At 45.7% G+C, this 17,230-nt stretch overlaps 1 protein-coding gene across 2 annotated transcripts in view; it reads right to left on the bottom strand.

The window, feature by feature from the left end:
• Positions 1–17,230, bottom strand: part of myh9b (myosin, heavy chain 9b, non-muscle) — a 46,211-nt gene that overhangs the window by 1,492 nt on the left and 27,489 nt on the right. For both annotated transcript variants that reach the window (XM_053489859.1, XM_053489860.1), the window contains 28 exons: positions 17,010–17,183; positions 13,342–13,515; positions 13,139–13,253; positions 9,168–9,355; positions 8,937–9,058; positions 8,755–8,824; positions 7,810–7,970; positions 7,587–7,695; positions 7,349–7,480; positions 6,942–7,148; positions 6,695–6,832; positions 6,488–6,611; positions 6,151–6,322; positions 5,724–5,936; positions 5,271–5,415; positions 4,956–5,162; positions 4,649–4,753; positions 3,032–3,184; positions 2,676–2,924; positions 2,231–2,443; positions 1,934–2,146; positions 1,693–1,854; positions 1,481–1,609; positions 1,304–1,392; positions 1,094–1,217; positions 781–989; positions 580–688; positions 272–444 (listed from right to left, as the gene is read on the bottom strand). In XM_053489859.1, the coding sequence (XP_053345834.1) occupies positions 272–444; positions 580–688; positions 781–989; positions 1,094–1,217; positions 1,304–1,392; positions 1,481–1,609; positions 1,693–1,854; positions 1,934–2,146; positions 2,231–2,443; positions 2,676–2,924; positions 3,032–3,184; positions 4,649–4,753; positions 4,956–5,162; positions 5,271–5,415; positions 5,724–5,936; positions 6,151–6,322; positions 6,488–6,611; positions 6,695–6,832; positions 6,942–7,148; positions 7,349–7,480; positions 7,587–7,695; positions 7,810–7,970; positions 8,755–8,824; positions 8,937–9,058; positions 9,168–9,355; positions 13,139–13,253; positions 13,342–13,515; positions 17,010–17,183 (4,379 nt within the window). The remainder of the gene's footprint in view (positions 1–271; positions 445–579; positions 689–780; positions 990–1,093; positions 1,218–1,303; positions 1,393–1,480; positions 1,610–1,692; positions 1,855–1,933; positions 2,147–2,230; positions 2,444–2,675; positions 2,925–3,031; positions 3,185–4,648; positions 4,754–4,955; positions 5,163–5,270; positions 5,416–5,723; positions 5,937–6,150; positions 6,323–6,487; positions 6,612–6,694; positions 6,833–6,941; positions 7,149–7,348; positions 7,481–7,586; positions 7,696–7,809; positions 7,971–8,754; positions 8,825–8,936; positions 9,059–9,167; positions 9,356–13,138; positions 13,254–13,341; positions 13,516–17,009; positions 17,184–17,230) is intronic.

Raw genomic sequence — 17,230 nt, 5'->3', positions numbered from 1 at the left:
ATAGGTCAGTCACTATGACATATGCCATTTTAAAGTGGCAGTCCGCAAGTTAAATGTTAAATAAATGAACAAAATATTATACCTGCATTAATCAGATCATTAAGAATATAACCAACAGCAGATATACCTTGTCACTGTACACATTTCATGTACTTTATTGACTAGATTTATTAGAGAACGCTTTTACTCCACTATATATGACAGCAAATACCTGTACTGCCCCTTAACCACATTTTTGAGGCGTGAAGTGACGTTTGGGTTGACTCATTACCTGAGTTTGCTCTTGAGTGAGGAGACCTCACGGTTCATGGCGTCGGCCGACTCGGTGGCGTCCTCCAGCTCTCGCTGCAGTTTCCTGCGGTTGGCATTGGCTCTCTGCGCCTCCTCCTCAGCCTCCTCCAGCTGCCTCTTCAGCTGCTTCATACGGCTGTTTAACTTCTCCATCTGCAGCCGGACACACAATACACTCAGTGCTCGGAAGCCAACAAAGTCACTGATGATCACTGCAGTACTTGTGTGTGTGTGTGTGTGTGTGTGTGTGTGTGTGTGTGTGTGTGTGAAATCAGGACAGGTACTGACCTGGTCTTTGTACTGGTCAGCATTACGTCTCTCATCATCTACCTGCAGAATCACCTCCTTCAGCTTCTTCTCTGAGCGACGGACCAGTTTGGTGGCTGCCTGCCTCTCTCTAAAACATACATACATTTTTTTTTATAAAGTGCAAAAAAAAAAAAAAAAAAAAAACACAGGTCATAAGGAGTGTCAGTCATCTGATCTGACCTGGTCTCAATATCCAGCTGTTCTTCGAGCTGTATGATTTTGGCCTCCAGGGCGGCGATAGAGGCCTTGTATTTGCCCTTTACCGCTCCCTCCAGCTCGGTCAGTTTCACCTTCATATCCTTGTTCTGGCGCTCGAGCTGGGAGCGCGCCCCCTCCAGGCGCTGAGCGGTGCTGCGCTCGGCAGTCAGCTCTACGTTGATCTGGTCCGTCTGAGAGACACAGAGTGCAAGTGAGCGACTGAGATGAACTGAAGTTGTTGCTTAGAGTAAAGACAATAACTCAGACACGCCGATTACAAGAAACGTTGGCTGACCTGCAGCACGGCCCTCTTGAGGCGATCGTTGACCAGCTCGGTGTTGTTCTGCTCCTCCTCCAGCTCCTCTTCCAGCTGAGCGATGCGGGCCTCCAGACGTCGCTTCTCCTCCACTGTGAGAGCGCTGACACGCAGAGAAGTGAAAAAGATCACTGAGTATGCATTCACGAAGCACTCCTTGTTTTTCTGTGTGTGTTTATATAAACTTACTTTTTGCTGTTCTGGTTGTTGATCTCGTCCTGCAGTTCGTCTCTCTCCTGCTGAGCCTGTCTCTTTGCCCTCTCCGCTGCAGCCAGCTCCTACACACACACACAAAGAAAAAGGCACTCTTACTAATGCGCGTGTGTGTGTGTTTGTTTGTGCGTGCGTGCATGTGTGTGTATATACCTCCTGCATTTGGATCATGTCTGCCTCCATGCTCTTGAGCTTCTTCTCGTTCTCTTTGCTCAGCGCCAGAATCTCCTCTCTGGAGAGACGTGTCTCATCCACCTCCCGCAGCAGGTCCTTCATCTGAGCCTGAACACACACACACACACAGAGTTTAACAGTGGTGTCTGAGTAATCGGTGTGATCTCTTATGTTGACTCCATGCTGCGTACCTGCAGTTTTTTAAGCTGTTTCAGAGCCTCATCTCGGTTCTTGTTGGCCTGATCGATGGCCGCCTCCAGATCCTTCAGGTCCACCTCCATCTTCTTACGCGCTGCCACGGCAACAGAGCGCTGCTTTCTCTCGTCCTCTAGCTCCATCTCCATCTCCCGCACCTAAAACCAGTGTGAATTACCCATGATGCACTATGATCATTAATAAGGAGTGGTAGTGCTGCATTAGGTTATATTATACCTGTTTGACGAGCTGCCTCTTCTTCTCCTCTCCCATCTCGTCTCGGCCAGCCAGGTCCCTCTCGAACTGAGCCTTCATAGCCTGCATGTTGACCTCAAGTCGCAGTTTGGCATCCTCGGTAGCCTGCAGCTCATCCTCCAGCTCCTCCAGCTGTGTGCGCATCTCCTCCAGCTGCTGCTCCATGCCACGCTTCGACTTTTCCAGCTCGTGCACCTGCGAGGATCAGAGCCTGTGTGATCAGACTGAATTGATTAACTTAAGCTCACCTGTTAGGAATGAGTGCGGTGTGTAACTCACACTCTTGCCGACATCGTCCTTGGAGGAGACGAGGTCCTCCATCTCGGTCCGGAGCGCCTTGTTGGCTCGCTCCATCTCGTTCTTAATGTCCGACAGGGTCTCGAGTTCACGAGTCAGAGCAAGGGCTCGAGTCTCCTTCTCTCGAGCCTCGGCTTCAGCCCGGTCACGCTCCTCAGCATAGCGAGCGGAGATAGCCTTTTCCTCTGCAAGCATCTATACACACACACGCATGCGCGAAATAGTATACGTCATTATTACAACATCAAAATGTACTTCTATCTCTCTCCACCTCTCAGACTTGCTCTCTCACTTTAACCATCTCTTTCCATCTTCCTCGCTCATCCTCTCTGCTGTTCTCTCTCTCTACATCTTCCTTGCTCTCTACCTCATAAATAATCCATCATGGAGAACATAACCAAGAATAACTTTTAGACACAAAACACACCTGGTCAAACTTCTTCTGCTTTTTCTCCAGGTTGGAAACAATCTGTCTCAGATGGTCCTGGTCCACCAGCAGGTCGTCCAGCTCCTGCTGCAGGCGAGTCTTGGTCTTGTCCAGTTTGTCATAGGCCAGGTTCCTTTCATCCAAGCGCTGATTGACGGTCTCAAGTTCACGCTGGATACGCTTCTTCACTTCCTCCGTGTTTTCCAGAGCACCTGATTCCTGCTCCATCTTCTTCCTCATCTCGACCATCTGGGGACAAGGGAGGTAATGTTAGGTCGAGGGGACTGGTGTGATTTATGTTATGGTTATTACATTAAAAAAACAGCTTTAGAATGACGATATCAACATGTTTGTACCTGGGCCTGAGCTGCAACTAACTGTTTCTCAAGGTTTCTCTTGGCCTCCTCCTCTTCCTCCAGCTGTTCTTTCAGGTTGTTCTGTTCATCCTCCAGCTGCCTCATCCGTGTGTTTATAGACAGTTTCTGACGAGTCTCCTCTTGGAGCAACTCCTACACGTCACATACACACAAACACTGTGTTACAAACCTCACTGGATCAACACATCCGCTTATGTGACAGAATTCTTTCACTGTTACACATGCTTACACTGACTAAATATGTTGAACTACTGTAAAGATATAGAACAAGGTGGATATGTAAGGTAAAGTGCTAGACGGGTAAGATAAGTGGTGCAATGGAAAGGTGAGACAAGGCGAATGGTGGACAAGTAGGCTGAGTGGCAGACAGTTGAGGGGATGTGTGCGGTGCGCAGTTGAGGGGAGTTGAGCGGTGGATATGTGAGGCTAACATGAGTGGTGGACAAGTAAGGCAGAGGTAGCAGTAGACAGGTAAAAGACATGTTGCGGTAAACAGGTAAGGGAAGGGCAATGGTAGACAGGTAAAAAAATGTGGTTTGGTGGGCAGGTAAGCTGAGAGAAAATAAGAGTTAGTAATAAATGTGAGTTGGTGGACGGGTATGGAGAGGAGAGTGTTGGACAGGAATGTGTTGGACAGGTATGGAGAGGAATGTGTTGGACAGGTATGGAGAGGAATGTGTTGGACAGGAATGTGTTGGACAGGTATGGAGAGGAAAGTGTTGGACAGGATTGTGTTGGACAGGTATGAAGAGGAATGTGTTGGACAGGTATGTGTTGGACAGATATGTGTTGGACAGATATGTGTTGGACAGATATGTGTTGGACAGATATGTGTTGGACAGATATGTGTTGGACAGATATGGAGAGGAAAGTGTTGGACAGATATGGAGAGGAAAGTGTTGGACAGATATGGAGAGGAAAGTGTTGGACAGGAATGTGTTGGACAGGTATGGAGAGGAAAGTGTTGGACAGGAATGTGTTGGACAGGTATGGAGAGGAATGTGTTGGACAGAAAAGTGTTGGACAGGAACGGAGAGGAAAGTGTTGGACAGGAACGGAGAGGAAAGTGTTGGACAGGAACGGAGAGGAAAGTGTTGGACAGGAACGGAGAGGAAAGTGTTGGACAGGAATGTGTTGGACAGAATAGTGTTGGACAGGAACGGAGAGAAAAGTGTTGGACAGGAACGGAGAGGAAAGTGTTGGACAGGAACGGAGAGGAAAGTGTTGGACAGGTATGTGTTGGACAGGTATGTGTTGGACAGGTATGTGTTGGACAGGTATGTGTTGGACAGGTATGGAGAGGAAAGTGTTGGACAGGTATGGAGAGGAAAGTGTTGGACAGGTATGGAGAGGAAAGTGTTGGACAGGTATGGAGAGGAAAGTGTTGGACAGGTATGGAAAGGAAAGTGTTGGACAGGTATGGAAAGGAAAGTGTTGGACAGGTATGGAAAGGAAAGTGTTGGACAGGATTGTGTTGGACAGGATTGTGTTGGACAGATATGGAGAGGAAAGTGTTGGACAGGAATGGAGAGGAAAGTGTTGGACAGGAATAGAGAGGAAAGTGTTGGACGGGTAAGGTGAGTGGTGGACACATACATTGATATCCTGCAGTTGGGACTCCACAGCTGAGCGGTCTTTGGTTGCTTTGATGGATTTTCCCTCCACTTCACTCAGCACAGTGCACACGTTATCGAGCTCGGTCTAGAGGAAACACAAGCAGCAGATCAGCAGCAACTCAAACTCTACAAATAAACGTTTAAAAGCTTGAAGGGTTAACATCTACACACATTACTGTCGCAGTCTGGGTTTACCTAAATCAATAAGGTCTGTGAATTTTAGACTGATTCAAGAGGTAATATCATCATACTTGGGGTGCGTTTGCAAGACTGTGAGAGGCGTGTACCTGCAATTTTGACACTTTGTCCAGGAGCTCAGCTTTCTGCTTCTCGCTCTCTGAGTGTTTGATCTGCAGCTCCTGCACCTGAGCTTCTGCCTTCTTCCTGCGGTGCTCCGACTCGTTCTTACCCTGCAGCAGCGTCTGCAGCTCGATCTGCAGCTCGTTACGCTCCGACTCCAGGGTCTGCTTCACCTTGTCCACTGATGCCTTGTTCTACACACACACAAACATGGAATGTGCTCAGAAATTAGCATATAATAAATGTGCAATCGTTTATTCATATTCAATGTAAAGTGAAAGTAGAAGAGATGTGTGGTTTACCCTCTTGGCCTGCTCCAGCTGCTCATTGAGCTCGTCGAAAGCCACGCTGTGTTTCTGTCGCATCTCTGCCACAACCTGCTCGTGGACTTTAGCTTCTTCTTCCAGAGACTTCTTCAACTGGGTCACCTCTGTCTCACGCTTTGTCCTGATAAACCACATACAAACCAGTAAGTAATGGTAATGCTGAAGTATTTTCCATCCATTGCAGGATGTAATGTACAGGACGGCCACTGCCTATAACTGCAGATTGCAGATGGTCGGCCATTTCGGATCCATATCTATTAGCAAATCAGGAAGCTTATCTGGGACATTTAAATATAACATCCCTCTCAGATTACACGTCAGATGTACTGCCATTTCCTGTGCCATAATCTTGGCTCCCCTGGTCCAACCTCATCACCCACATTATAAGCCTAGTTCCAGTGCTCAGCCATTCTGGTCCCGTAGCAGTACCTGAGTGCCTCCTGAGCAGCAGTAGTGTCCAGTGTGTCCTCCAGCTCAGTCTTCAGGGCCTCTAGCTCCTCTCCCAGGTCACGGCGGTGTTTCTCAGCTTTGGCACGAGCAGCTTTTTCCAGCTCCAAGTCCTCCTGCAGCTCACTCAGCTGAGCCTCCAGCTCACGGATCTTCTTGTGGGCCAGGTTCTTCTGTGCTGCCTCTTCTTCAATTCTGCAGAAAGGAAATGATGACAAAATGTTTTAGTTAATATGTTTAAGTAAAAACTATGAAAGCTATAAAACATCTTTAGAATTTTTAAGAAGAACTTCTAGCCTGGTCACCATTTTCTACCAATGAAAACATAGAGAAATACCAATAATTTCATTTCCATTTACATTTTCAGACTTGCTGAAGTTATGCTAAATGAGAGTTTTTTGGCACAGACCTGGCCAGTGCGTCCTGCAGCTCCTCCTCCTTCTTGGCAAGTTGAGCTCGGAGCTCAGCGATCTGGGCCTGGAGTTCAGCAATCTGGTCGCTAAGCTCGGTGGAGTCGCCCTCCAACTTCCTGCGGTTCTTCTCCAGCTCCTGCCTCATTTTCTCCTCCCGGCGTAGACGATCTAAAAAGTCAAGAAACAAAGTCAGTTCACTGAACATGGATTTAAATTACCTAAGAACTAAATCGCAGTCTGCAGGTGCTCCTGTGACCTGGTTATTCACAGATCTACTGCTTTAAGCAAGGTCATCCATATTGGTTCCAACAGCATATTTGTATAAGCTCATACCCTCAAGGTCTGTGATCATGGCCTCGTGTTTGTTCTTCAGCTTCTGCAGGCTCTTGGATTTCTCCTCCTCCTCAGCCAGGTTGGTGGTGAACTCGTTGATTCTCTCTTCCATCAGCTTCTTTTCCTGTTAAGCCAACACAAAAACTTTCAGTTTAGAAACTACATTTAAAAGTTGAAAAGTTTGTTAGCATCTTTGTGTAGACTCGCCTTCATCAGTTTGTTATTCTGGTCATCCAGCACCATGACGTCCTCCTCCACCTTCTTGAGCTTGGCTTCCATTGTGACGCGCTCCAGCTGCAGCTTCTGCCGAGCAGCCTCCTCTTCATCAAGCTGCTGCTCCAGATCCTATAGGATGACAGAGACATCTCGTCTCGTTCAGCCACCGGTTTGGTTGTTCATGAAAATGAACCGATGGTGCGGTTCAATGTATAGTTAAAACACTGCAGTGCTGTACCGTGATGTTCTGCTGCATCTTCTTTTTCTCTGTCTGAAGCTGATTGGCTCTCTCTTCCTCCTCCTCCACTCGAGCCTCCAGGTCGTGGAGGATCTCCTCCAGCTCCTGCTTCTTTGCCACCAGTCGGTTCCTCATCTCGTCCGCCTCGGCGCAGAGGTCCATCTCGGCCTGCAGCTGCTCTTGTAGAGCCAGCTTCTCCGTATTCAGCTAAGCACAGAGAGAAAATGGTGACTCAGAGGGATGCAAGAGTGTGACAAAACAAGTGGGATGGTGCTGTGTGTGTAGTTGGAGAACAATGAAAAGGTTGTGTTTTGATGATGTAATGCCTCTCTATGGTGGAATAAATTGAGTCAAAAAGGTTAATAAATTAACGTGCATAATATGAGCAGTGTATATGCATGTGTTACCTGCTGATATTTGGCTTCTATCTCCTCCACTTGTTTCTCAGCTTGCACCTGTTTCTCGCGGATTTTGTGGAGCTCTTCTTCTTTGGCTTGCATCTCCTCCTCCTGCCTGCTCACCTGGAGGAGAGGCTTCACCTACAGTACGAAAAGGATCAGGTCATGAAAGCATGCTCACTTACACAACCACTTGCACACAAGGAAGTTTTAATTCTATTAACACCTAAAGTGTTTGAGGCTTTACCTTAGTGAAGAGTCTCCACCACTGCCAGTTCCTGAGTTTTAGGTAAGCAGCGCAGTTCCTCTGGATCACTCTCATGGCTGTCAGCTGCTGCTGCCTCTTAGCAAACGCCCTGATGGTAGCACACACACACGAAACATTAGAGAACCCCCATTGTTCCTGAGTCATTTTGGATTCAGGAAGAATCAACAACATTGTCCAGGTGTATCCATGCCTCGACACTCACTTGCGGGCGACGTAGCCTCGGCACCAGGCCTGGAAGCTGATGATGACATCTGTAATCTTCATATCACGCTCCTCCTCCAGGTGGGCCAGTACTCCAGCCCGGAAGAACACCTTGCTCTGACCGATTCGGTACAGATTTGGGTCGAGCTCCAGAGCTTTGATCTAACACACACAAAGGGAGAAAGAAAACGGGTGAGCCAACAACGCTGATGGTATTTACGATATGTGAACATTATAGGAAATACTGTCTTTCATCTATTAAAAAACAATTTTTCCATACAATGCCTGAACCTTGTTAATTAATTCATAAGTGCACTTTTACGATGTGGTGCAACCTGTAAGTTTGCTTGTGAAGCAAAGCATCACTCGTGTAATCTCACAGGCTGCTTCTTCTTTTCATTCTTCTTTCTTCTCTATTAAACTTTGGCGTGTAACTAGTCCTGTCCCGTTTGTCGTAGACTCATGAAAGACGTGTCAAATTGTGCGGCTTATTCAGGAATGGGGTGCTATTACTTTTCTAAGGGTTGGGGGCAATTTACCGGCCCCAAAATCCCATACACGTAACATTGAGACCTGCTTTGACGGATTGTAGTGCAGAGCAAGGACTTTAAAGAAATATACAATTTACCACATTTGACGAGGCTTGCAAGCTATGTCAGAACATGTGCAAGAGGGTATAAGGTGTACCCCTGGGGCGCAAGAGGTGCCCAAATTTGCTCCATTGACATATTATGGTGTAGGTTCTCCCCATTGAAACAGGAAGTGCTCTCAGTTGCATTTGCAACTTTAGTTTCTACTGTAATAACACTACTATATGAGCATAAAACATCTCAAACATGACTAAGCCTGTCTAAGCCTCGTAAACGCTGTTTTATAACAATAATAATAATAATAATAAAAAGTTGTCGTCTGATAGCTGATCTGAGGTCAGTGTGTAAACTCTTACCATCAGCACACAGGCCTGTTTTCCATCCATGAAGCCCTTGGGGATGGAGTTAGGAGTGAGGATCTCATACCTAAAGAAGAGTAGAAATTAAACCCACTCTCAGCTCTGTGACTGAGCATCGCACATTTGTGTAAAGCGCAGGTGAGAAAGACACGGGCGGGGTTTATTTCCGGGCTACGCACCTCTGTCTGAACTCCTGGAAGACGACGCGGTTGGGGAAGCCCTGTCTGCAGATACGGATTCCCTCCAACACACCGTTACACCTGAGCTGGTCCAGGACAAGGTGAGGGTCCAATTTCCCTGCCTGAGAGAGAGAGAGAGAGAGAGAGAGAGGGGGAATGGTGGTTTTAATTTAAACAGATTAATTACTATTTTCCATTGTCCATCCAGTCCCGTGCTAAAGGGGGCGCTACCTTCTTCTCGTGGTTCGGGATGATGCATCTCACAAAGTTGGGGTTGGTGTTCCTCAGTGTGGCCATCAGGTTGGACAGCTGCTCCTTATAGAGCTGACCCACCGTCCGGAACATTCCCTTACGGGTCTTAAACGCCCCAGGCATCTCCGACATTCCTGCCACCTTATCCAGGCCCACGATGCGGTCCACTGAGGGAGAGAAAGAGCAGGGATCATGAACACCACGTCAGCGATGTAGCCCTGTTACAGGTGAAGCCATGAGCAGCACACGGTTACCCACAATCCTTTGGTGCAAAAATACAACAACACAAACAGTGGTGATGGAATACACACAACCACGCAGTGAGATAAGGGCTGAGTGAGAGTAAGGATGAGGAAGAAAACACAAGGAAACAAATAAAAATCACACAATGCCGGTGAAGTGAAAACACTCGAGGGGAAAAATGGACCCCCAGTTCAGTGCAGTGTCTGCGGTCTGTGTGCGTGTGTATAAATGTATGTATGTATCAACAACCTTTACATACATGTCTCAATAATATAATGATTATTGTTTAGTAATTTATGAGGTAGTGTCAAAACCATGCAGTGTGTGTGTGTGTGTGTGTGTGTGTGTGTGTGTGTGTGTGTGTATGCACTCTAAGGAATGTACATGTTCACTAGTCGATCCTTTGAGAATTAAAAACGCACATCAAGTGTTTTAAATGATTTTTTTTTCTAGGCATGAGTAACAAACACCGGCCTCCGTTTCTGCAGGACAACGCACGACCACGCGCTGCCAACCGCACCACTTTGTACGTTACAGGAAGTCGGCTAGGAGCTACGGCCACATCTACAGTACAATTCCACATGTTTGGAAAAAGCCATTAAAGGCACTCCTGGGAGGCCGGGGTTTCAGAAGTGAAGCAGGTAATCCGATCATGGCTTGATTATCCGATCAGCAGGTATTTATATAAATAAATACTCCGCATTTAGAAGTACCGGTTTGACTCGAACGCACCTGGTATACTACAGTTACAGTAAATTGTAATATTGTGATGTCACTATATATGTACAGATTTGTCACGTATGTGCAGAATTTATACATTTCTGTAAGGCTGTTTTGACACGATGCATGTTGTTAAAAAGCGATATACATGTAAAAAGTTATTTTTAAGTGAACAGTTAACATTATTTTAAAAAGTTGTGCACAATCTCAAGTGTGTACAAACAAATCATGATTGTGTAAACGTGTGTGTGTGTGTGTGTGATCCTAGAACACTATCAGTGATGAATCGAGGTCCTCAGTGTAATGAGTAAATATGTGTGTGCTGATCTGTGTGTGTGTGTGCGCGCGCATACAGAAGCAAACCCATGCAGTATATACCCATATCTCTGCAGTACCCAAGACCAAGCGCAGGGGAGCCCCAACCACGCTAATACACAGAGAGGGAGAGAGGAAGAGAGATGAGCGCAGACCCAAGAACAGTCTCTCTTACACACATACACACACTCTCTCACAGTCACACACAAAATGGAGGGCATCTACAGTCAAAAGTAAGTGTACATCAAAGCGTAAAGTTGTATCTTTGATGTTCATAGTCACACCTGTGGCTTGAGTTGAAACGCAACGGTGGCTAAAGTTGAATTTTTTTATTAAGGATTGTTTTGCCACTCGTGAGCTCCAGCGAGGTCAGATAGAAAAATCTCACTTTTCTATCCTTCACAGAACAGTCGCTATGAGCACCGAGCAAATCTCATGAGCTTAAAGTAGGGCTGGGCGATATGGCTGAAAACTGTATCACGATATCAGTGTTTCATTTCCGTCGATATCGATAATTATTGATATTTTTTATGACCCATTTAAAATAAGGAGCAGGAGAAAAATATATTACATTTAAACATTTTTATTTTAAACTTAACCTTCCTCTGATCATAGGCCCCTCAGTTATTAAGACAGAAATGTCAATAACCATGGAAAATAATTAAAATGTAAACATAAGTCTAAAGTCAAAATGTTAACAATTATCACAATGTTGACAAATGTCTCTAAACATTTAAGGTGCAAAATAAAAGAAAATGTAAGAAATGCTTAAAAAAGTGTAATAAAATGGTGCAAAATGCATTTTCTGCTTATGAAGAGGAATCCAGCAGACCAGCACGAGACAACAATATGGCGCAACCAAACATGACAATGTTACATGATTGGCGTTAGCGTATCACTCCCTACGTTGCTAGGTTACCAGAGAACAAGTGCCTTTGTTAATGCAACTGTCACGGGTAGAGATGCTCCAAACAGCATTTTTGGGGCCGATCACCAAGATCATGATCTGCCGATTGCCGATCACAGAATGGCAGGGGAATGGGAATCTTATTTATAAACTAGCAGAGTTTGCACCATTTGTAGAAATGAAACTAACTCCAAATTGACTATATTGAAAAAAGAGAACTGTATAAATAGGCTACAGTCAAGATCTTAAAGAACCACCAAGTGTTTATTTTAGAAAATTAAAACTTAAAGCTACTGTAGACCATCTTTCCCAAATAAGGCAGGGTAACTTAAAATTATTCCAAAAAAAGAGGGGTCAGGCAGACCAACACACATCAGATCAGCTTAATGGGATGTAGCCTCATAATACACAGATTACATTTTATAATTGGCAGCAAAATGTAAAACTTGTTACACCAAAACTGGCTACTGCCACAAAGGACAAAACTATGGCATGTGTGTTTTTTTTTTCCCTGTTATTATTATGAACGTCAGATGTAGTAGAGGAACAACTACATCAGATCCAGAAAATAAAATAATGCAAGCCTGTATTTTATTGAATTCGGTTTGTTTCCAATAAACTTTCCAATTAAGTATTTCTAATCAATTAAGTATTTGTAATACTTAAGACAGACTTTCAGACAGTAGAGCGCGCACACGATTGAGAAGCCGTGCATGCACGGAGAACACGTTGAGCGAGCAGGGCAGATATTGCACGCGCATAGAGTGCATTGTTTGCTCTTGTAGCATGGACGGTAGACCGAAACGCGGAAACAGCGCGAACAGGCAGGATAACCACGAGAGTTATTGTAAGAACTCTCTTACACCGAGAGCAAGAGTTTACACAATCCCGCGTTCTAGCAACTCACACAAAATCAGGAATGGGACCCAAAATTGTGAGTACTCTCATAAAATCCGGCGAAGCGTCGGAAACGGCATGGGCAGACCGAGCGATGTGAAGCGCCATCGTCTTCTTTTATACTTCCTGAATCGCGACCGTACTACTTCAGGGTTCTAGTGCCGGTCACGGAGCGAGTGCGCATGACAGCAACCAAACTAGCTTAGAAGAAAACTGTTTTCTTCCGACAAAGAATAAAAAATTATCGAACGTTTTATCGGACATATTTTTTTATTGATATTAATCACGTGTCTATCGCGATACATATCGTTATCGTTTTATCGCCCAGGCCTAGCTTAAAGACTCACAGGATAAAACGAAACCACTCATGGATTTGCACGGACTTGTGAAACTTGTGACCTTGACAGGAAATCCCTCCATAACCAGCAGGATAAAGACATGAAGAGAAAGAGGAGTCAAAATAAAAATGGAGCATGGAAAGAAAGACAGCATGAAAAGAAAAGTAAAGAGAAAGATGTCACCTGAGTCAGAGTGGAGGAAAGGAAAACGCTGATAAAAGTAAGCTCTCTGACAACTCGGCACCTCTGAGAGCCGAGAGAAAATAAACGAATGGAGACGAGGATGAGCAGAGGGACAGATGCAGAGGGACGAGAGAGAAGAAGTGGGAACAAGGGATGCACAGAGGAATGGAAGAAAAATCGGGAGGAAAAAAAAAAAAAGTGAAAAACAATTTTTGAGACCAGGGATGTTCCTCCTGCAACAAGACTCCCTCAGAAGGAAGAAACTAGAGGTTCTTAAAGGCGTCCTGAAACGTCTTTCTGTTTTTAAATGGGAGGAACGCGAGTCCTCGTGCGTCTGCTCCACTCACCGTCCTTCCACAGCTCAGACACAAACTTATCAGTGGACTGGTTGAGCAGCGTGGCCACATTGTCGTTTAGAGGGTCCATGTTCTTCATCAGCCACTCGTCAGCCTTGTAGTCCACCTGAGAAAGAAAAACAAGCATAAACAACAACACATAACATCCAATTGGTGGACGCAGGAGACCTGGCAGGAAGCTTCGAAGTGTTTACCTTGCCGGCGTAGTGCATGATGCAGAAATCTGCCTCGTCCTTGAGTTTCTTGGGTTTTTGGAATTTGGGGTGGGTGCCCTGCTCCTGTGCAACCTTCTCAACAAAGCTCTTATCTGTGGCTTTGGGGAACCAGCACTCCTCATCCAGGAGGGCCAGGATACCCGGAGGACTCGCCTGCATAAGGCACAACAACTCAGTCACAAATACCTCGTAAATATATTACATAAAAACCAAAAAAAATAAGGCATTATGTCGAAAGTTTTTAAGATTAAAAGAAATCGAAGCTTGGTCTAAATCAGCCTGGTTCAACACATGCGTCTACTAATTTCAAGCTTTAACCATTCTTAGAAATTTCCCAGAATGCATGTTTCTAGAAATAAATATTATGATCTACCGACACAAGCAGCTTGAAAGTCACTTGCATGACAAATTATTCCATTCGTTGAGTCAAAAACAGAAGAAGGAGAGGAGGTAGGCGTGTTCGTAAGCAGAGAGAGAAGAGGAAAGGCAAGAGTTTAGGAGTGATAGTAGGGACTTTGAATGTTGGGACCATGACAGGGAAGGGAAGAGAGTTAGTTGATATGATGCAGAGAAGAAAGGTGGATATACTGTGTGTACAGGAGACCTGGTGGAAAGGTAGCAAGGCTAGAAGCTTAGGATCAGGGTTCAAATTGTTTTACCATGGTATGGATAGGAAAAGAAATGGAGTAGGAGTTATCCTAAAAGAGGAGTTTGTAAGGAATGTTCTAGAGGTGAAGAGAGTATCAGATAGGGTGATGAGTCTGAAGCTGGAAATTGAAGGGATAATGTTCAATGTTGTTAGTGGTTATGCCCCACAGGTAGGATGTGAGTTAAAAGAGAAGGAGAAATTCTGGAGTGAGATAGATGAAGTGATGCAGAGCATCCCCAGAGGTGAAAGAGTGGTGATTGGTGCAGACTTCAATGGACATGTTGGTAAGGGGAACAGAGGTGATGAAAATGTGATGGGCAGGTTTGGCCTTCAGGACAGAAATGTAGAAGGACAGATGGTGGTGGACTTTGCAACGAGGATGGAAATGGCAGTAGTAAATACTTTCTTCCAGAAGAGGCAGGAACATAGGGTGACATATAAGAGTGGAGGCAGAAGCACTCAGGTCGACTACATCTTGTGTCGACGTTGTAACCTGAAAGAGATCAGTGACTGCAAAGTGTTGGTAGGGGAGAGTGTAGCCAGACAACACAGAATGGTGGTGTGTAAGATAACCCTGGTGGTGAGGAAGGCGAAGAGGACAAAGGCAGAGCAGAGGACAAAGTGGTGGAAGCTGAGAAAGGAAGAATGTTGTGAAGTCTTTAGGGAGGAGTTGAGACAGGCTATGGGTGGTCAGGAGGTGCTTTCAGTTGACTGGACAACTACAGCCAATGTGATCAGGGAGACAGGTAGGAGGGTACTTGGTGTATCATCAGGTAAGGGGAAAGTGGACAAGGAGACTTGGTGGTGGAATGAGGAAGTCCAGGAGTGTATACAGGGAAAGAGGCTAGCTAAGAAGAAGTGGGACACTGAGAGAACTGAAGAGAGTAGACAGGAGTACAGGGAGATGCAGAGTAAGGTGAAGGTAGAGGTGGCAAAGGCCAAACAAAGAGCATATGAGGACTTGTATGCTAGGCTAGACAGCAAGGAGGGAGAGGGGGATCTGTACAGGTGGGCAAGGCAGAGAGATAGAGATGGGAAGGATGTGCAACAGGTTAGAGTGATTAAAGATAGAGATGGAAATGTACTGACAGATGCCAGGAGGGTGATGGGAAGATGGAAGGAGTACTTTAAGGAGTTGATGAATGAGGAAAACGAAAGAGAACAAAGAGTAGAAGAGGTGACTGTTGTGGAACAGGAAGTAGCAAATATTGGTAGAAGTGAGGTGAGAAGGGCGTTGAAGAGGATGAAGAGTGGAAAGGCTGTTGGTCCTGATGACATACCTGTGGAGGTATGGAAGTGCTTAGGAGAGGTGGCAGTAGAGTTTTTGACAAGTTTGTTTAACAAGATCTTGGAGAGTGAGAGGATTCCAGAGGAATGGAGGAGAAGTGTATTGGTGCCAATTTTTAAGAACAAGGGAGATGTGCAAAGCTGTGGCAATTATAGAGGTATAAAGCTAATGAGCCAGACAATGAATCTGTGGGAAAGAGTAGTGGAAGCTAGGTTAAGGGCAGAGGTAAGCATTTGTGAGCAGCAATATGGTTTTATGCCTAGAAAGAGTACATCAGATGCAGTATTTGCTTTGAGGATGCTGGCGGAGAAGTACAGAGAAGGTAACAGGGAGTTGCATTGTGTCTTTTTAGATTTAGAGAAAGCGTATGACAGGGTGCCAAGAGAGGAGCTGTGGTATTGTATGAGGAAGTCTGGAGTGGCAGAGAAGTATGTTAGAGTGGTGCAGGACATGTATGAGAGCTGTAAGACAGTGGTAAGATGTGCTGTAGGTGTGACAGAAGAGTTTAAGGTGGAGGTGGGTCTGCATCAAGGATCGGGTCTAAGCCCCTTTTTGTTTGCTCTGGTGATGGACAGGATGTCAGATGAGGTAAGACAGGAGTCCCCATGGACTATGATGTTTGCAGATGACATTGTGCTCTGTAGCGAGAGCAGGGAACAGGTGGAGGAAAATTTGGAGAGGTGGAGGTATGCTCTGGAAAGCAGAGGAATGAAGGTTAGCCGCAGCAAGACAGAATACATGTGTGTAAATGAGAGGGACCCAGGAGGATCGGTGAGGCTACAGGGAGCAGAGGTAAAGAAGGTGCAGGATTTTAAGTACTTGGGGTCAACGGTCCAGAGCAACGGTGAGTGTGGAAAGGAGGTGAAGAGGCGGGTACAGGCAGGTTGGAATGGGTGGAGAAAAGTGTCAGGTGTGTTGTGCGATAAAAGAGTATCAGCGAGAATGAAAGGAAAGGTGTACAGGACAGTGGTGAGACCAGCGATGCTCTACGGCTTAGAGACAGTGCCGCTGAAGAAAAGACAGGAGGCAGAGTTGGAGGTAGCAGAGCTGAAGATGTTGAGGTTTTCGTTGGGAGTGACAAGGATGGATAGGATTAAGAATGAGTTCATCAGAGGGACAACCCACGTTAGATGTTTTGGAGATAAAGTCAGAGAGGCCAGATTGAGGTGGTTTGGGCATGTTCAGAGGAGAGATTGTGAATATATCGGTAAAAGGATGCTGAGGTTGGAACTGCCAGGCAGGAGGTCTAGAGGAAGACCAAAGAGGAGATTTATGGATGCAGTGAGAGAGGACATGAAGTCAGTTGATGTAAGAGAAGAGGATGCAGAGGATAGGGTTAGATGGAGGCAGATGATTCGCTGTGGCGACCCCTGAAAGGGAACAGCCGAAAGACAAAGAAGAAGTTGAGTCAAAAACAGGCCAAGGCTAAAATTTAAATAATATTTGCCTTGTGTGTGTAAAAACGGCAAAAATCTCCAGGGCACAGAGATTAAGCAGCTTCCTCTTGTCCCTGATGTGGTCGACCTAATGCACTAATGCCCCAGGGGGGAGTTTTATGTGGCTAAATTGTGGAATTCATACAGTTTAACTAGCAACTGTTTCTGGATATTATTTTTTTCCACCAATCTGGCAACGTTTCTAGTCACTAAACACATCCTGAAGACGTCTAGTTGTCTGAGACGGATGCTGCGTCTGGTGTTTCGGACTCACAGGCTTCTCGATGAGGTCGATGCAGGGCTGCAGGTCGAGGCCGAAGTCGATGAAGCTCCACTCGATGCCCTCGCGCTGGTACTCCTCCTGCTCCAGGATGAACATGGTGTGGTTGAAGAGCTGCTGCAGCTTCTCGTTGGTGTAGTTGATGCACAGCTGCTCGAACGAGTTCAGCTGAAAAGAAAAAAAACGTTACATATCACAGTCACGCTTTCAGGACA

Source organism: Clarias gariepinus, chromosome 28 (genome assembly GCF_024256425.1).
Source record: "Clarias gariepinus isolate MV-2021 ecotype Netherlands chromosome 28, CGAR_prim_01v2, whole genome shotgun sequence".
Lineage (NCBI taxonomy): Eukaryota > Metazoa > Chordata > Actinopteri > Siluriformes > Clariidae > Clarias > Clarias gariepinus.
The sequence above is the reverse complement of the archived record's forward strand: the minus strand, read 5'-3'. Positions and strand labels throughout refer to the sequence as shown.